A 21,206-nucleotide genomic window follows, 5' to 3' on the forward strand; every position below is an offset into this window, starting at 1 on the left:
TGTCACCTACCGTCTGTTACTCCCTCGACACTACAGGATAAACCCTACGTTCCACGTCTCCCTGCTGAAACCTGTTCATTATAGCCCGATGTATCCACCAATCGCTCAACAACCTACTACACCACCTTTGGAGGATGAACAGGACACCACCTATACAGTCCACGAGATACTGGAGTCAAGACGGAGACGAGGGGGCATCGAATATCTCGTAGACTGGGAGGGATATGGACCGGAGAAACGGTCCTGGGTTCCTGCTAAGGACATACTAGACCCCGCTCTCAAGGCCACTTTCCACGCTGAACACCCAGATCATCCCGGACCCCGACCCAGAGGAAGACCACCCGGTAGAGGTAGAAGGCCGTCAGGAGCCGGCCCTGGGGAGGGGGATACTGTAAGGGATCGGGGGTTGGCTGGGTCTAGACAGAGTCTGACACTTCCCCGATCTACAGAGAGGGGGAGTCATCAGACTTCGATCTGGTTCACCTGAGTTCTGAGCACACCTGTCCATAATTAGGGTAGGATATAAGGTGTGCTCGGAAGTTCAGTCGGTGCGAGGTATTGTTCCTTTGTGACTTGCTAAAGCGTTTTGTTCCAGAGAGAGAGAGAGTTCGTTGTTTTGATTACCCGTGTATCCGACCTGTGCCTTGTTTGACTCCCGAATTGCTTAATCCTCTGCTTGTCTACCCCAGTGATTACCGTGCTCTGATCCTGTGCCTGTGCCCTCGACTACGACTAAGCCCGCTCCTTTGGTACCTCTGCCTGTCTATGCCTTGCCCGGTTTTGACCACAGCCCGCCCGACCACGATTAAGCTATACCCTTGTCTGTACTCTAATAAAGCATCGCTATTCTGCGATTGGATCTTACCACTCTGTCCGAGTATTCATTACACATGAATTGTACTCTACCAAACCAAACCCCCTCTATGGGAATAAACATACAAACCAGGCATAGGTAGAAACTATTTAACATATAGGTTATGAAAATGAAGGGAAAAGCAAATGAATGTAATTTTAATAAAGCTTGAGAGTTCAAAAAGTAAACATTTGGTTTGTTGCTGGAATATTAACATTGGGATCAGTAGAATACTGTTCATATATCAGAATGCCCTAAATCTACTTGAATTCAATAATCATATGTCAATCGAACTGACATTTGACTTAGCATAAGATCTAGTTTTAATATTGTGGGTGTTCAGAGAGAGCTATAGCGACATAGCAGTAAGGATGACAAGGTACTGCTGAAGAAAACAGATGAAGAAAATACTAAGTGGTGCCAATGATCAGTGAAATGAAATTAGATAGACCATGAGGCAAACTAGTCACGACATATGATAAAGTACAACTTATGGGAAAATATACAATTAAATCATGGCACTATAAAGATAAAAAGGCTGCTGAGACTGTCTAAATTACTTTGTTAGATAGATGCTTAAACTGAGGAAGAGAGTATTGCCCAATGGGTTTTGAAATCTTGCCAGATTATATCACTTTGCAGGCAGTGGTATGTAACCCTGATGTATGGTGCGGACATTGTATGGCTCCTCTGTTACAGTGAGAGTTATTTTTAGTGGTATAAGAATAAGTATAGTAAAAACATGCTTTAATCAGGGGAAGTGGGCTTTAAGATTCTCCCTCAGAGCGACCTTACGCAGGCGAGCCAGTGCAGCTAACCATGCGTACCCTTCAGCCATCTCAAATGTCAAACAAGGCTTTAGTGGATCACAGAGGGATTCTGGCCTCTGGCCAACCCAAAGTCAAGTTGCTAAGTTAAGCACTTGCCAATTAAAATGTAATATTTTCATTCGTGTTGTCATCTGTGCATATCAAACATAAATTAGGCCCCTGACCCATTTTAAATTAATCTTTCAAACTTCGTTAATCATTCAGGATTGGGAGAGTCAGTAACATCGCTGGAGCGTGAGGTAAGTGCCATGATCCATGTGTGATGCCAGTAACTTTAAGGCAGAGGAATCTCCTCAGCACACGGCAGCTCCATGTTCTCCTACGATGCAACACTTTGTCACACTATCATACTGACTGTTCACGACTCGCACAAAATGTATTTGAAATGTAAACTAAGTATTCAATTTGAGACTGAAGCTTGTAATTTTATCACAGTTTTCTTGTTTTACAGAGACAAATACTGTAAGGTGCATGTTTACAGCAGACTTCATAGTATGCACTACTTTCTATCTGTTCCAGAGAGCCAACCCCTCTAGAGGAGTGGTATGTATGAGAGGATTCAGTGGTGACAGCTTCTCTCTGTGCCAGCCAGAGCCTCATGTGACTGTCCCCATTATCTTGGAATGTCACAATTAGAGATACACTGCACTCAGGCCTGAATATGTGTCTGATACTCCACAGAGGGAGCCTTCACCACTGGGCTATGATGTTTATTAAATGTGCTTACTCACTAAAACAACAAGACTGTGTTCATAATATTCCAGGAAGATAACACACTAGAAGGCTATTCATTTCGATGATTAATTCCTGTACTTGAGGAACAGTTGTTTATACGAGTATGAACTAGTGGGAAGCCTTCGTGTGGTCACTTTGACTGGAGTAAGACACTAAAATTAGTGTTTCCATCATATAATTACTGCATTATGTGGGCCACTGAAGTGCAGGTGTGTCGTGCATAAATACACAACATGTCACGTCGTTGCAAGATATCTGGTGTCCACTAACTGAGAAACATTATTCATTGGTCCAAATGAAAGGAATACATCAGGTAAAATGCCAAGAGTCAGAGTGAGCAACTTATATATGACACAAAATATCCTCCTCTTGTTACTCAAGCAATTTAGAATTGGAGAAAACACCAGCAATAAACATGTAAATGAGTTTGCTAATTGTTTTGTCGCACGGTCTCAACCTGACCTGAAATTTGACTCATTACTCGCTTAAGTAATTACACATCATGACCCCTTCATCTTGATTGAAAGTGACATCCATTAACCTATCAAGTCCACTTATGTGTAATATAATGCATCTATTACGTGGTGATAACCATCCTCTGATCTCTGGTCCACCTCTTATGAGTGGCAAAGTGCTCAAGACAGAGGTCTTTTTATTCTTCCTCTTTACAGAGCTAATATAATTACACAGAAATGTACTCAGATAATGTCCACGATTTTCAATTCCACAATTCAACGTCTATTTGAGGACTACATCATTAAATTGAATGCTTCACTATAATAAAATGAAAGAAATTCCATCATAATGTTTGCCTAATCAAATAAAGCATCTGTATTTTGATGGGTAGAGTGAAGGGTTTCGAACAGAGGGCTTCCTTTCCCTCTTCTCCTCTCGATCTTTCTATGCTGACAATTTTCTTCCCTGTCACATCCTCCGCAGAAGCACCAGGAGGAAGATAATTGATCAATCAGGCTAATTGAACAGTCTGGACAGTTAGCCCACCATAGCAGATGTGCCAATTTGCATTAATTAAGACAGAGATGAGTCTTAATCACTGTACTGGCTTTGATTGACAACATAAACACCCCCGTAGCAAATCCTGGAACCACTCGCTCTTTTCTAAAAAGAAAATATAGTAATTTCTATATGTCAAAGGCATTTATTTCATGATTCACTGCCAATGCGGTTTCTATAAGCAGGCTTTGTGGTGATTCAAAAGGAAAGTAGTTGAGTAAAGAAACAAAACCCAATAGACCTGACATTATGAAATGGTCAGGATTTACATATCTAATCGGATTATCATTCCAAATAGTGAGTGCCATTCATAATAATAGATGATAATTGAAAGTAACAATACTGATAAATCTATGGAGATGATGCAAGTAATATTTACGCTAATTTCCTTTCACTGAATGAGCTGCTTATCTATAGAACACTCAACCATGAGGCAAATTATTTGTATTTCCAAAACCACATTTAACAAATACGGCCTCTCTAATGTCGTTGGGAGATAAACGTGAATTTGCGTATGACTGCTCTTGCTTTGTTTACTCCAGAAGATGGGCATTGGAAAAATAAATAAAAATAAGAAGCAAAATGTCAACTTTTTAAATCAATTGTAGTCCCGCTCTTTACAAGCCCATGCATGGTATTTGGGTAAAACTGCAGCTCCAAATGTGATTAAAGCCATTATTCCCAGCATGGACTAATGGGGATCCTAATAAATACCAATGGACTAAAGTGTAGCCTACCACTCGTGTTTAAACTATTATAGCTGTATAATCCCATTCAATTATATCCACATCCCCTATTTTCTGAGGTTACTTTAAATGTGTTTAGTCCATGTCAATTTAGTTTAAATGCAAACTTCATTAATCCAAGCATTGCTGCAAACCGTAATTGTGTTGACATTTTTTAAAGAAGAGCACAGATGGACGCCAAGTCGTTCCTATGAAGTTGATATCTGATTTCAAGGATTCTCAGCTAGACAGTGAGCTGTCTGTACTCAGAATAACGGTAGAAGGTTATAGAACAAGGAAGATTTCATTATCTCCCATTGGGAAGGAAGAGGAGAATGGATGATTTGATTATTTTAATTACCTACAGCAGCATTTTCATTTACGGTACAAATGAAATTCAATTAGAGAAGCAACAACAGCTACTATACTGTAGGATCTTTGCCACAGCACCCAACACCAACAGCAGTGGTCTACTATACAGGGTAGTCTGACATACAGTATGCAAGCTGGTGTCTTTCTGTTTCTTTATTGCAGTGATATTGCTCCAGTTGACCTGTATTTGATGTATCCTCTGTACATCAGTCAGATAAAAGTCAGATAAAAGGTTTACAGGTTGCCCACTGCAAACTGTTTGTAAAGAAAGGGTACCAGAAAATAAAACGAGCTAAATGTTCTTCTCTACTTGTCCCCATGAGTGAACATGGAAAACGACATTGCAAAGAATTAAGTTTGATCTGGCAAGATATTTGCTATAAAGTCCTTAGAGACCCAGACAAGCTTGCCCTAACCTCTGAGGAAAGGAAACGGTACATCAATCTATCCAGCATAGCTACTCAGAAAAATAAAGGCTGCTATGTAAGCCGGGTCTTTAAAAGGCGAGACGCAGATGGGATCAGATGGGAGCGGGGACACTTCTAATCAAACTGAGAAGTGGACGTGATCCACAAAGGGAGATTTCATGCAACAGTTCACCTGTCGCCCGGAGTGTTGCTGGAGTTCAGACCACCACCACCCACACACACACACACACACACACACACACACACACACACACACACACATACATACACCACCCACACACACACACACTCAAGCACAGCGCTTTGAGCCTGCTGTTCTGGTCTCCACAGCGAGCCAAGTTTAAGAAAAAGTCCATAGCTCTCCACTGGGCTATCAAACTGTGCCCCAGGCATGCATCCATCTGTGGAAAACATGGCAAATGCTCTCCCACACTGCAAGGCCCAGCCTTTATCTACAGATGGTACTACTGAGCAGGAATGTGCCCTTTGATTTGGCTTCGCACATGGAATTGGACCGTATGTTGCCCAATGAAAACTCAGAAAGGATATGCTTGGTCTCTCAAGCGAGGCAGATGAGCAAATGACTGTTTGTGTGGCAATTATCAGTTTAATGCAATTTATACATTTAGATAAGTGTCAGGGTAAGTGTCTCCATGTGAAACACATCAACAGAGAGAGAGCGAGAGAGCGAGAGAGAGAGAGAGAGAGAGAGAGAGAGAGAGAGAGAGAGAGAGAGAGAGAGAGAGAGAGAGAGAGAGAGAGAGAGAGAGAGAGAGAGAGAGAGAGAGAGAGAGAGAGAGAGAGAGAGAGAGAGAGAGAGAGAGAGAGAGATCCATTCAGTGCTTCTCTCAACCATTTGCATTAACTAGGGACCTATGGCTCATTAGGAGTGCAGTCATCCTACATCCCAATGACACTGACTAAACAGATAGGAAAGCAGCAGACAGCCAACCAAATAGACTTTCATATCATGGCACAAATACAATTTCTGTTTTTGTCTTTTCGAAAGGGTAGTCCGTGTTCTAATGATAAAGATCCTGCTTAAAAGTGCAGACATCTGTTGGCAATCTCTGTGTTCTGTAAGAATAAAAGGACATCCTTTGTCTATTATTGAAGAGGTTGTCTGGCATTCTCTATAAGAACACTCCACAACAAGATGCAGCCAACAGCCTGGGCTAGATCAGATAAGCCCACAGCAGACACTGAGCTCTATCTAACGGCTCTGACGTTTGCTCTTGTGCCGCAGCACTTTTTGGACAAGTGAATGGTGGCTTGTGTGGAAATGTTCAAAAGTGGAGCCTGGACAGGCCTGGTTACTTCTGCTCTGCTTCTTCACTTCTGAACCTTGGCCACATAGCCAGCAGGGCTAGAGGGATTTGCACATATCTGCGCAGATGCTGGCCGAGTGAGCAGGGACAACGCTGCATTGTTCTCGCCTTTCGTTCGTGCAGCAAGAGCAGGGCAGTATCCTTGCGAGTGGCTAGAGGGTCTACGTGGGAAATGAACAGATCCCCACCAGCATGTACTACACTTGAGTTAGGTGATGAACCATTGGCTGTGCTCCCTAGAGATGACACTGTGTGCCCTACTGAGTACAGTACATGCCAATTACAAGATACAGCTGACACATACATCAACAATATACAATACCGTAGCAACAGACACATACACTACCATACTGTAGAATCTCTACGGGAATCTCTACAAAAATGAAAAGCATATTTATGAGGAACAAATAGCAAACAATGAATCCTCTTCCATATATGAGAAACAGTTTTTGTACTTGATGAATACAAGAACTCCCAAGTCACGACAGAAAACAAACATGGGGTTTACATAAGGGTGGAGTGTGTCCATTTATTTTTTATGCAGGTGAGACCCTGCTCAGCTCAGAGGGAGAATGCATAGGACCCCTGATAGAGGACTGAGGCTGCTGGATGCCAGAGCACTGTTTTGCAGCTCTGCCAAGCAGGTAATTCAATAGCAGCAGTAACATGAATAAAATATACCTGGCACAGCTGACTCCTTTTATGCAATTTGACTAATTTCTTTAAGTAAAAGATAATTGTAAAAAATGTGGGATTCTTGGAATTTGTGTATCCATCATGCTCTTTAAACTCCTGAAGTCTCTCTGTCGGACAGATTAATAACAAGGTATGTTTGAGTGAAGTCTGCCAGTGAAAACACAGTGTATTACGACGCAGCTATGGAAATGTCTGTCCTGTTTAATGAAAACACCTCAGTCAAACTTGAAACACAAGACCTACTCTGTGTCTACTTTAAATATTGGCTTGCAAAACAAATAAAGCACTTTTATTGTTATTATCATGATTTTTAAATTGGGCATACATGTGTTTATTTTTTTCATTTAGTCAAGAGTGAAGACACTAGCTTCGGAAAACAGGTTCTGAATAGGTTGAAAAACGATAAGTGCGTCAGTGAGAGGTATTTGGATCCCAATGGATCCACAATCTCCCCCATTTTCTTTTCAGTGATGTTCTTGGCCCACAAATTTGATAGGCTGACATAACAAGTGGCTTATTCTTCTTATGTGAGTGTTTGGGCATGTAGAGGGACACTAGCTGCCAGGGAGACCAAGTGCTACTGGAATTCTCTCCAGCACTCTCAGAGCCAATAGGAATCTCGAAAGTATGTTCATTACACAATGCTATGTAATTAAAGCTAACATCTGAGTAAAGTACAGGCTTTCTGTCTTAAACAGTGGTATAATGATTCTGGGATTCATCCATGCAGGTATTGACAGTACAGTATCTGGGGGAAACAGGGTTTCAATGCTGTTTGTACAGCTACTGAGTGCAGGCCTGTGCAGTGGTAGATTTTCCACGTCGGTTGCTGGACTGAACTGAAGCTCAACTTATCAGAGGCTGCATATGTCCTCTACCCTATCTGACTGGTGGCTAGAAGGAAACTGTTACAAGCCCTTCAGTCTCCAATGCCCAAACATTGTATTTTTTCCTACATAAGCATATGCATGGTTTCCTGCCCTGATACAGTGAAAATGTAAAGCCAACTCACCTCGACAATGTCGGAGTTGGTTCTGCTCTCGTGGGGCTCATTGTACTCAGTGTATTTGAGCAGGACTTTGTCCATATCAGTGCTCGCATACTGAAAGAGTTTGTTTGAGCTGTTGAATATGATCAGGGCTATCTCACAGTCACATAGAACGCTGAGCTCATAGGCCTTCTTCATTAGCCCAAACTTCCTCTTCGTGAAAGTAACCTGAGGAGACAGTGACCATCATCATCAGTTACACACAGAACAAAATCAGATTCAAAAATTACTATTCAAATTCAGGAAATATGCATAAATACATCCACACCTATTTAGTATGCATGTATAAAAGAGGGTGCTTAAACAGAATTGGAAATTATGTTGAGCAGTAGCCTGGGGGTGTTCTTACTGGTTCGATAGGGTCAGGCTGCAGCTGCACACTTTCAGAACTAATAAGACACTTTCCTATCTCCATCTCTCATAACACAGAAGTCATAAGTGTATCCCTTTAGGAAAACTACAGTGAGGATATGAGGCTGGTGTGATTGGTTAGCAGGCCAGAGGTCAGGCAGTGTAAAGTCATGTAACGGTTAGGTAAGCTGAATTAGGGCGTTGGGAACAGGGATCCATACATTACATTAGCTCCTAACTCCATGTACGGTATGGACAGCGGTCCCTCCCTGCCCCTGCATCACTCCCTTTCCTTTCCTTTCTGCCTGTAACACAAGCCCACAGATGGGACTGTAGGTCATGCATCACTCCGGGGGTACTGAAACCTAACCCTCTCTGCAGACTTTCTGTCCTGCATCTCTTCAGCTCTGTATCTGTGGTTGCCTGTACCTGATACACACGTCATTATGTAGCACTGCTTTATTGCCTATGCAGTACTGTATGCTATGACCCTCTGTCATTGTAAAACCTCATCCAGACAAACAGGGAAACAAGGAATGCAGATGTTCTTCCGTTGGTATATTTTACAGGCAGTGTACTTTGAGACTGTACAAGCGGTTCTGTAATGTTTTTTATGTGAAACCTCCTCGATAGCATTTATGCAAGCTTATCTTCCTCACAGTATGCATCATGTAAAGTGCATTCAGTTACAGTACAGCGAGAGCTATGCTATGGATATGCCAGTGAAAGCTGTGCTTCAGGCCAAAGGAGAGTGAATGTGTCTGTATTCACTTCCACCAATTTCACTGACCTACTAAGAGGAGCTGAGCAGATGAGCTGGCTTTGTTCAACTTTAATTGGTCACAGCTTGTGCCTACCCTCATTTAAAATTACATAATGCAATATAATCCTATGAGTTGTATAGCTTCTCTGTCTCCACTGAGCCAGTGGGGTCACTTCAACTGTGAAAAATGAATAAAAAATGTTCCACACTACAGGTAATTACACAGGTCCATAATAACTCTGGGAGACACACAGGCCCTTTCCACATGTCAGGTTTGGACATGATGACAAAACCAAATACCAGAAAGACATTTCCTAAAATGACACAGTTTAAATGCATGAGTTGCAAGTCTTAGAACATGTTAAGTTAATGACATTTGACATATGGATGTAAACGAGTCCTGCTGGAGAGCAGTTCCTCTATCTATTGCTTTTGTGCATGTCATAGTGTTTATTTGTGCTGTGGAGGCAATACGCTCCATGAGGGCAGACAAGGGTATGTGCATTCTCTGTATCCTTGGTCCACCGAGGACCAGTCCCCACTCTGTTCTCATCAGACCTGACTATAACACAGTATAGTACAGTAGGCTACAGTAGCTTCTGGTGCAGGTTAATGGGCCCGCGTGTGACAAGCCAAACCACCTGACATTGACCTCCCTTGACTCACTCTCCTCCTCAAAGCTGCTTGCTTGTTTACTTGTTTGTATGTTTAACCGTCTGGAAAGCACTGACTGTCATGTGGGGAAATGATTAACAAATTGACAGCCTTTTAGCAGATGAGTGTGTCTGCTAAGCTAAGCCACGGAGGGAGGGAGACCTCACCATTCAGCAGGAAGCAGGTAGCTAACCTTGGGTGAGTGATCTGTTGATCCTGGCGCCGACGAAGATGGCGGCCTCGCGACTAGCTCTTAGGAAACTTTGCAGTATTTTTTTTTTTTTTTTATGTATTATTTTTTACATTATTAGCTCAGAAAGTGTTTTGCATTTACATACAGCCCGGAAAAACTATTGGATATCAGAGCGGCGGTAACTCACCAGCATTACGACCAGGAATACGACTTTCCCGAAGCAGATCCTTTGTTTGCTCTCCCCAGGGCAACTGAACTGATTCCAGCGGCTGACCCAAAACATCGCCGGCGGAGGAGAGGCACTCGGAGTGGCCTGCTGGTTCAACTTAGGAGGCGCGCACACCACTCACCGCTTCCAAGTATCCTACTCGCTAATGTTCAATCTTTGGTTAACAAAGTCGACGAACTACAGGCAAGGATTTCGTTCCAGAGAGACATCAAGGCCTGTAACATACTCTGTTTCACGGAAACATGGCTCTCTTGGAATATTCTGTCGAAATCGGTCCAGCCAGATGGGTTCTCAGTTCATCGCGCAGACAGGAATAAATATCTCTCCGGGAAGCAGAAGGGCATGTGTTTCATGATTAACGACTCATGGTTTAATTGTAGTAACATACAGGAACTCGAGTCCTTCTGTTCACCCGACCTAGAATATATCACAATCAAATGCCAACCGTATTATCTCCCAAGAGAATTCTCTTCGGTTATAGTCACGGCCGTGTATATCCCCTCTCAAGCCGATACCACGACGGCCCTCAAAGAACTTCACTGGACTTTATGCAAACTGGAAACCACATATCCTGAGGCTGAATTTATTGTAGCCGGGGATTTTAACAAAGCAAATTTTAGGACTAGGCTGCCGAAGTCCCATCACTGTTGTACTCACGCTGTTAAAATCCTTGACCATTGCTATTCAAACTTCCGGGATGGTTATAAGGCCCTCCCCCGCCCTCCTTTCAGGCAAATCTGACCACGACTCCATTTTGCTTCTCCCTTCCTATAGGCAGAAACTCAAACAGGAAGTACCCGTGCTAAGGACTATTCAATGCTGGTCTGACCAATCGGAATCCACGCTTCAAGATTGTTTTGATCACGCGGACTGGGATATGTTCCGGGTAGCTTCTGAAAATAATTTAGAAGAACACACTGAAACAGTGACTGAGTTTATCAGGAAGTGTATAGGTGATGTTGTGCCCACTGTGACTATTAAAACCTACCCTAACCAGAAACCGTGGATAGATGGCAGCATTCACGCAAATCTAAAAGCGCGAACCACCGCATTCAACCATGGCAAGGTGACTGGGAATATGGCAGAATACAAACAGTGTAGCTACTCACTCCACAAGGCAATTAAACTGGCAAAACATCAGTATAGAGACAAAGTGGAGTCGCAATTCAACGGCTCAGACACGAGACATATGTGGCAGGGTCTACAGACAATCACGGACTACAAAAAGAAAGCTAAACACCTTCTTTGCCCGCTTTGAGGATAACACAGTGCCACTGACGAGTCCCACTACCAAGGACTGTGGCCTCTCCTTCTCCATGGCCGACGTGATTAAGACATTTAAGCAAGTTAACCCCCACAAGGCCACCGGCCCAGACGGCATCCCTAGCCACGTCCTCAGAGCATGCACAGACCAGCTGGCTGGTGTGTTTATGGACATATTCAATCTCTCCCTTTCCCAGTCTGCTGTTCCCACATGCTTCAAGATGGCCACAATTATTCCTGTACCCAAGAAAGCAAAGGTAACTGAACTAAATGACTATCGCCCTGTAGCAATCACCTCTGTCATCATGAAGTGCTTTGAGAGACTAGTCAAGGATCATATCACCTCTACCTTACCTGTCACCCTAGACCCACTTCAATTTGCTTACCGCCCCAATAGATCCACAGACGATGCAATCGCCATCACACTGCACCCTCATCCCTATATTGTTATTTATTTTGCTCTTTTGCACCCCAGTATCTCTATTTGCACATCATCTCTTGCACATCTAGCATTCCAGTGTTAATACTATTGTAATTATTCTGCACTATAGCCTATTTATTGCCTTACCTCCATAACTTGCTACATTTGCACACACTGTATATATATTTTTCTGTTGTATTTCTGACTTTATGTTTTTTTTACCCCATATGTAACTCTGTGTTGTTTTTATTGCACTACTTTGCTTTATCTTGGCCAGGTCGCAGTTGTAAATGAGAACCTGTTCTCAACTGGCTTACCTGGTTAAATAAAGGTGAAATAAAAATAAAAATAAACACTGCCCTATCCCATCTGGACAAGAGGAATACCTATGTAAGAATGCTGTTCATTGACTATAGCTCAGCATTCAACACCATAGTACCCTCCAAGCTCATCATTAAGCTCGAGGCCCAAGGTCTGAACCCCGCCCTGTGCAACTGGGTCCTGGACTTCCTGACGGGCCGCCCCCAGGTGGTGAAGGCAGGAAACAACATCTTCACTTCGATGATCCTCAACACTGGGGCCCCACAAGGGTGCGTGCTCAGCCCCCTCCTGTACTCCCTGTTCACCCATGACTGCGTGGCCAAGCACGCCTCCAACTCAATCATCAAGTTTGCAGACGACACAACAGTAGTAGGCTTGATTACCAACAATGACGAGACCGCCTACAGGGAGGAGGAGAGGGCTCTGGGAGTGTGGTGCCAGGAAAATAACCTCTCACTCAACATCAACAAAACAAAGGAGGTGATCGTGGACTTCAGGAAACAGCAGAGGGTGCACCCCCCTATCCACATCGACGGGACCGCAGTGGAGAAGGTGGAAAGCTTCAAGTTCCTTGGCGTACACATCACCGATAAACTGAAATGGCCCACCCACGCAGACAGTGTGGTGAAGAAGGCGCAACAGAGCCTCTTCAACCTCAGGAGGCTGAAGGAGTTCGGCTTAGCACCTAAAACCCTCACAAACTTTTACAGATGCACAATTGAGAGCATCCTGTCGGGCTGTATCACCGCCTGGTACGGCAACTGCACTGCTCACAACCGCAGGGCTCTGCAGAGGGTGGTGCGATCTGCCGAACGCAGGGGCAAACTACCCACCCTCCAAGACACATACAACACCCGATGTCACAGGAAGGCCAAAAAAATCATCAAGGACATCAACCACCCGAGCCACTGCCTGTTCACCCCGCTATCATCCAGAAGGCGAGGTCAGTACAGGTGCATCAAAGCTGGGACCGAGAGAATGAAAAACAGCTTCTATCTCAAGGCCATCAGACTGTTAAATAGCCATCACTAGCACATTAGAGGCTGCTGCTGCCTATTGAAATCACTGGCCACTTTAAGAAATGGAACACTAGTCACTTGAATAACGTTTACATATATTGCACTACTCCTCTCATATGTATATACTGCATTCTATTCTATAATATTCTACTGTATCTTAGTCCATGCCGCTCTGTCATTGCTTGTCCATATATGTATATATTCTTAAATCTCATTCCTTACTAGTTTTGTGTGTATTGGGTACATGTTGTGAAATTGTTAGATATTACTGCACTGTCGGAGCTAGAAGCACAAGCATTTCGCTACACCCACTATAACATCTGCTAAACACGTGTATATGACAAATACAATTTGATTTGATTTAATTTGAACTGAACTGGTGGGCTGGGACTTTGTTCCACCTGGCTGCGCTGGCCCTCAGTGTGCTGAGTGGAGTAGCAGGGCCACAGCGCTGCGCTGACCCAGGCTCCTGCTTCATTTCACCCAGAGGAGCACAGAGACCTGGATCAGCCCGCATCGCCCCTCGCAGAGCCAGCTGCTCTTAAAGAGGAGTGTTCCCTATTCTAGTATACTGTCTGTATCCTTGCACTGACTGGGTATATAGTAGGATGTCTGAAATGGTTTATGTGCTGTATGCTCTTATCAGAGAATAAGATACAGACAATGTCAAACAACATGCCCACATACTGTACTGTGCTTCATACTAATGTACAATGAGATACATTTTGATCATCAAATAGTATTTAGATGCAGCTAGAACAAGCTGTTTATGTCATGACTGTCAGTAGCCTACATCGCAGAGTTGAGACCTTGCTAAGGCGTGGGCCTTTGGGTTGACACCCCTCTCAGTGGAAAACCACAGACGCCCTTGAGGTCACGTGGGCTAGTCTGTAGGCAGTGTTTTCCTATGGCTCACAAAGAGACCCACACACACAGACACCATTCTATGGGTTCCTCAAGAATTTGGATGGTGTAATGATTATGTTCAGTTAATGTACTGTCTAATTCATGCAATTCACAGTGACAGCAAAAGTGGTATCCACTGTAAATCATGTGAAACAAACTGCTTTAGAGTACCACAAGTCACTAGTGTGCTACTATTTTTCTCTACCAAACATTCAACTGCAAATATAGAAACAAGAAAATGACTAAACTATTCTAAACTCTAAACTTAAAATGCATCTATTTCTCCATCTTTTTGCAGCCTTGATAAGGTTATTATAATAACCCACACAATGCCTATCAGACAGACAGTCAGTAATTATATTAGGATTTTTCACCTGACTGTGAGCCTGGCTGAAAACCTTGACCTTTTCAGATTGTCTCTCACTGCTAGTGACTTTCTGCAACTACAGTGAGGGTAAAAAGTATTTGATCCTCTGCTGATTTTGTACGTTTGCCCACTGACAAAGAAATGTTCAGTCTATAATTTTAATGGTAGGTTTATTTGAACAGTGAGAGACAGAATAACAACAAAAAAATCCAGAAAAACGCATGTCAAAAATGTTATCAATTGATTTGCATTTTAATGAGGGAAATAAGTATTTGACCCCTCTGCAAAACATGACTTAGTACTTGGTTGCAAAACACTTGTTGGCAATCACAGAGGTCAGATGTTTCTTGTAGTTGGCCACCAGGTTTGCACACATCTCAAGTCATTAAGGTTTTGAGGCTGACGTTTGGCAACTCGAACCTTCAGCTCCCTCCACAGATTTTCTATGGGATTAAGGTCTGGAGACTGGCTAGGCCACTCCATGAACTTAATGTGCTTCTTCTTGAGCAACTCCTTTGTTGCCTTGGCCGTTTTTTTTGGGTCATTGTCATGCTGGAATACCCATCCACAACCCATTTTCAATGCACTGGCTGAGGGAAGGAGTTCTCACCCAAGATTTGACGGTACATGGCCCCGTCCATCGTCCCTTTGATGCGGTGAAGTTGTCCTGTCCCCTTAGCAGAAATACACCCCCAAAGCATAATGTTTCCACCTCCATGTTTGACGGTGGGCTGGTGTTCTTGGGGTCATAGGTAGCATTCCTCCTCCTCCAAACACGGCGAGTTGAGTTGATGCCAAAGAACTCCATTTTGGTCTCATCTGACCACAACACTTTCACCCAGTTCTCCTCTGAATCATTCAGATGTTCATTGGCAAACTTCCATTGCTCAGATGGGCCTGTATATGTGCTTTCTTGAGCAGGGGGACCTTGCGGGCGCTGCAGGATTTCAGTCCTTCACGGCGTAGTGTGTTACCAATTGTTTTCTTGGTGACTATGGTCCCAGCTGCCTTGAGATCTTTGACAATATCCTCCTGTGTAGTTCTGGGCTGATTCCTCACCGTTCTCATGATCATTGTAACTCCACGAGGTGAGATCTTGCATGGAGCCCCAGGCCGAGGGAGATTGACAGTTCTTTTGTGTTTCTTCCATTTGCGAATAATCGCACCAACTGTTGTCACCTTCTCACCAAGCTGCTTGGCGATGGTCTTGTAGCCCATTCCAGCCTTGTGTAGGTCTACAATCTTGTCCCTGACATCCTTGGAGAGCTCTTTGGTCTTGGCCATGGTGGAGAGTTTGGAATCTGATTGATTGATTGCTTCTGTGGACAGGTGTCTTTTATACAGGTAACAAGCTGAGATTAGGAGCACTCCATTTAAGAGTGTGCTCCTAATCTCAGCTCGTTACCTGTATAAAAGACACCTGGGAGCCAGAAATCCTTCTGAATGAGAGGGGGTCAAATACTTATTTCCCTAATTAAAATGCAAATCAATTTATAACATTTTTGACATGCGTTTTTCTGGATTTTTTTGTTGTTATTCTGTCTCTCACTGTTCAAATAAACCTACCATTAAAATTATAGACAGATAATTTCTTTGTCAGTGGGCAAACGTACAAAATCAGCAGGGGATCAAATACTTTTTTCCCTCACTGTACCTTTCCTTCATGTCTCCATCACTCATCCTATCTATGAAGTGCATGTCTCAGGCGTTGTCCTTCCAAAATTCTCCATTGGCAACTGTAATCAGTAATGAAATGTGGGAAGAAGAACGAAGAGGAAAAGTGGTGTCATCAATAGAATGTGTAGCAAGTGGTTATATATATGAACTACTGTACAGTATAGAATGTGTTGCCACAGATCAATGAGGGCCCCCTGGTGGTCAGGGCCCCTGGGCACGTGCTTTGTGTGCCCGGTCAGTGTTTGGCCAAGTTTAGATAGCTGGCTAGACTACCTAAACAAAATAAAAAGTGTTAGCTGACATGGCTAATTGAGTGACTGTCAGTGACTGATGTAACAAGAGAAAAACTGCTGATGCACAACCACATTTCGAAATTGCACCTTGTGTATTCTACTATTCTAACTTTGTGTATTCTACTATTCTGCCCTGCCACCAGCTGGGAGAGTGACCCGAGTCCCCTGGCTGTGCAATACTAGAGTACAGTACTAGACACAGGGCCTTCCCTCCTGTCATGTCCGGCTGGATCAGCTCTGATGAAGGGGATGGACATCCACAAGTCCCCCATTCCAATGAACCGCTGTAGTACCCAGAGGTCTGGCCCGCCTGCTGCCCTTGACCTTGAAACCTAACTGGATGAAATGAGCCCACTGCTCAAGCTCTTCTGCAAGGTCTACATTGATAGTGTATGTATAGAGTTTAGTTGAATATTTTCACAATTCAACTCGGCTGAGCCGGTGAGAGGACTGCTGCTAGAAAAATATTGTAATTATTGTTCAGTATCGGACATCATTTGAATCATTACAATCATTACAGTCTTTCTGCTCCTGATGGGTACAAAAGGTTGAATCATCTCATTGTCTCTGCTTCTCAACCTGACAACAGGAGCAGACCACTAGATCTCCTTCACTAACCTCTTGCTAATACTTAAATATGGGTAAACAAAACATAATAGTCTCTGTTTCACATATAGCTGCTACCCTCTCATTTGTAAGGCAGTTAAATATTCTATGTTTTAAACATGCATCATAGGCAGTGCACTCCACCTAGCCTCCCCTGTTTTCCCTGTTTTCTCTCTCTCCATTCTCTATCAACAAGGTTTTTACCTGTTAAAAAAATAATGGAGTTGGCCCGAGAGCTTTCCGAGTTTCAGTGCGGGGAGAGAAAGGGATGAAAAATTGAGATGTGCTCCGCTGCTCCCCGTGAGAGAGACGGAAAGAGAGAGAGAGAGAGAGAGAGAGAGGGAGAGGGAGAGGGAGAGGGAGAGAGAGAGGGAGAGAGAGAGAGAGCAGCACTGTGCCCACGAGCATGTGACATGCCCAAGCCAAATCCAAAGTGAGCCACAGCAAGGGCAGGCAACCCTCCACCCAGCAGCAAAATCATCAAACTTTTAATGACTTGGGCAATTACCCCCGGTGAGCCTGCTTAATGGCATCCAGAGGACGTCGTTAGACATGAGGAGCTAGCTACGCAGAGCTCTCTAGGCCAGCCACAGCCAGCCTCACTCCACTCCACTACTAAACAAGGCCACTCTGTACCTTTCACTGGGAGGGAGACCCCACACATGCTGCTGCTAAAAAGTCCTCTCGGCTCTTCCATGGGCTCTCACATTGTTATTTTGTACTATTCATGAGGCAAGGACCATCACAACACAATCAAGCCACAACAGAGAGCTTCTCTGTTTGCAAGGCACTTCTCATCAGGCCATGTGCGTGTACTTAAGTCAGATTCGCCCTCAGGGATTAATCTCAGAACATTCCCCTACTCTTCAATTATCCAGCCAGACTGTCTAAATGAGACAGGTGAGTGTTATCATTAGGAGTTGTAATTGTAGGGTGGTGCTGAGCTGAGGATGGATCTATCCATAGTGATCCTGTTGTCCAGCTCCATTATAGCATTCATCCCTTACACAGGTTTTCAATTAGCATGTCAGGCAGGCTGCTCTGCTCAGTCAGGCTGGCTGAGCTGAAGCTTCTCTCTCCCTCCCTTTGCCTGCACTAAGGGCCACACTCAGGGACTGGTGTCTAGGATGGGGTGGGCTCTCTGTACCATCTTACTGTATGCATGACAAGACCTCAGCCTCCATCTTTCATACACCTAGAGGATGAAGAGAACGAACACAGTAGAACCAACAGGATCTAGGGTGAGCATCATAAAATAATGCTCTGGTCATGAAATCTACATCTGTTCATGAAAAAGTGATTTGGCTAAAACGTTGGCTATTATTACATTTTAGAGAATTGAAAGGTGAGTCAAACCAAAGGTAATCAAAGAAACATCCTAGAAATGACACACTTTACGTGCTCTGCCTGAGCTCATTCCTGCATGGGCTCTTGAGGCTAATCCATTTGTTTTGATAGATAGTGCAATTACAGACCTCCCAACCCATGCCACACTCTCTGCCATAAATCATGAAAGGTCAACAGCCCTTCCAGAGCACTTCCAGTGATGATATGAGAATACCCCCCCCCACACACACACACACACACACACACACTGTCCCTGCGCAGCGTCCTGTATTACCACGCTATTTAATTAGCCCACTTAAGGCCTTTGTTCACTTTAACGCTATGAATATGGATTGCTGGCAGCGAAGCCACACGGATAAAGATTCTAATTGTCTTCCGACAATGAGCCCGTATGCTAATGGTCGTTCCCCCTTGGTTAGGAGCACACCCCAGGGACAGGACACTGTGTGTTTCATGGTCCATGGAGAGAAGATACACACACATCACATTATCATGTTGAAGCTTCATTTTAGCAGCACTCCCAGTGTATTCACAGTGTGCCCTATTCTCATAGTAGAGTCTCTGTTGCTGAGCCAGCGAAACCACAGTAATGATAGCGCCTGGGCTCTACTGATAACCATTATGGGAGATGAAGTGTGACATTTCAAAATCGTATGGAAAGACAACACACACATGAATGACTAAGCAGTGTGTCTCCACGCCTGTACTTTTCTGTAAAACAATACAGTACTGTAAGTGTATTTCCCTTCTACACTTCACTCTACAAGCCACACGTTTTCACAGGGTTCACATCAATTCAGCAATCAGAAACAACCTGAATTTATGTTGTTGCTTCCTTACTTTTCCTTTTTTGCTGATGTCACAGGTCAGTGCAGATGGTGCAGATACTAATGCTCTGGCAGGAGTCTGCTCACCCCTGGACTGCTATTTAGATCCCACCCAGAAACAGGTGTTATGCTGATAATTGGCCCATCGTGTAGATTTTGGTTTCTCACTTGGCTGAGCTGCATCCCACACAGTAACTGTCAGAGACATGGGGGAGCGGGAGCAGAGCAGCTGAGGGGCAGGGGCACGAGGTTTCATGTTATCACCCTCAGGAGGGTGAGCAAAACCCCAATTAGCTTTCTGTGTGCATGGCATAAAAGTTGTTTCACCTGCTAGAGAGTGCAAATGATATTTTAAGAGGGTGCGAATAGGATACATCCTATTTTTAAATGTATTCTCAGTAATACCAATTACCCCACCGAAGACATTCTTTAAAAAACTATAAAAGTATATTTGGTTCATAGTTAAGAACACTATAACTTGCAAAAATCTCTGAAGCTGGAGACTCTTATCTCCCTCAATAACTTTAAGCATCAGTTGTCAGAGCACCTTACCGATCACTGCACCTGTACACAGCCCATCTGAAATTAGCCCACCCAACTACCTCATCCCTATATTGTTATTTAATTTGCTCTTTTGCACCCCAGTATCTCTATTTGCACATAATCTCTTGCACATCTAGCATTCCAGTGTTAATACTATTGTAATTATTCTGCACTATAGCCCATTTATTGCCTTACCTCCATAACTTGCTACATTTGCACACACTGTATATATATTTTCTGTTGTATTTTCTGACTTTATGTTTTTTTTCTTTACCCCATATGTAACTCTGTGTTGTTTTTATTGCACTACTTTGCTTTATCTTGGCCAGGTCGCAGTTGTAAATGAGAACCTGTTCTCAACTGGCTTACCTGGTTAAATAAAGGTGAAATAAAAAATAAAAAATAAATAACAATATGGAAGAAAATGAAACATAACCCTATGGAACAATCCATGGATAGCTTTTCAGAATTCCCCAATAAATTGGTCCACATGGAAAACTAAAAACATAGAAACTGTAAATGACTTGGTAATAGAAAATACATTTATTCCCATGGCAGAATTAAAAAGCAGTTTTGGACTGACCAATGTAGATATTTTCAAATAGATGTAACTTAAAAGTTTCATATCACGAAATTTCAATTTCAAATCCTTTGGACAACAGAGCAATTTTGAGGGAATCCTATTTGAGTCAGAAAAGGATATTCATATGATAGGTAAGATATCCAACTGACAATCTCTTTAAAAAATATATAAACTATTGGAACCAAGACTTTAAAAGAACTGATATTGGCACAAGATGGAGGGAATGTTGGAATATAACTAAGTTACAGTAAACAAAAATGTCCGCTTAATCCAGTATAAACTAATGTATAAAATGTATTATGCAAGAGGCATAATTCACAAATTCTGCAAAACTAACAATGACTCAATAATCCATGCCTTCTGGGAATGCAATATAGTCCAAAAGTTATGGGCGGAGTAAGAAAGTTGGCTGTCAGAAGTATTACAATGCAAATTACTTTTCTCGTCAATCATCTTGAAAAAACGTATACTTAAAAACTGGAAATCAACCCTTGATAACATAATGGAAAGGTCAAATGCTTAATTATCTCAATGTTGAAAGTAAGTGGGCAACAGAGAGAAACAAAATGGTGCAGTTTGAGGCCATGTGGCGGAGAGTGACGCGGGCGTTGGTGATGGGGGTGTGAGCAGGTGGGTCTGGGTAGGTCTGATGTCATTGATGGGCAACTGTATGCCATCATTTGTATGTGTATGTTTTGTATTGTTAAAAAATATATACAGTGAGGGAAAAAAGTATTTAATCCCCTGCTGATTTTGTACGTTTGCCCACTGACAAAGAAATGATCAGTCTAAAATGTTAATGGTAGGTTTATTT

The 21,206-nt window shown here is 43.1% G+C and overlaps 1 protein-coding gene across 8 annotated transcripts in view; it reads right to left on the reverse strand.

Moving 5' to 3' along the window:
* Positions 1-21,206, reverse strand: part of LOC121576626 (myocyte-specific enhancer factor 2A) — a 120,629-nt gene that overhangs the window by 50,477 nt on the left and 48,946 nt on the right. For 7 of the 8 annotated variants that reach the window (XM_041889925.2, XM_041889926.2, XM_041889930.2 and 4 more), the window contains one exon: positions 7,994-8,197. The exons of the other annotated variant lie outside the window; for it this stretch is intronic. In XM_041889925.2, coding sequence (XP_041745859.2) covers positions 7,994-8,197 — 204 coding nt within the window. The remainder of the gene's footprint in view (positions 1-7,993; positions 8,198-21,206) is intronic. 8 annotated transcript variants of the gene reach the window in all.

The sequence above is a fragment of the Coregonus clupeaformis genome, chromosome 11, assembly GCF_020615455.1.
Source record: "Coregonus clupeaformis isolate EN_2021a chromosome 11, ASM2061545v1, whole genome shotgun sequence".
NCBI classification, from domain to species: Eukaryota; Metazoa; Chordata; class Actinopteri; order Salmoniformes; family Salmonidae; genus Coregonus; species Coregonus clupeaformis.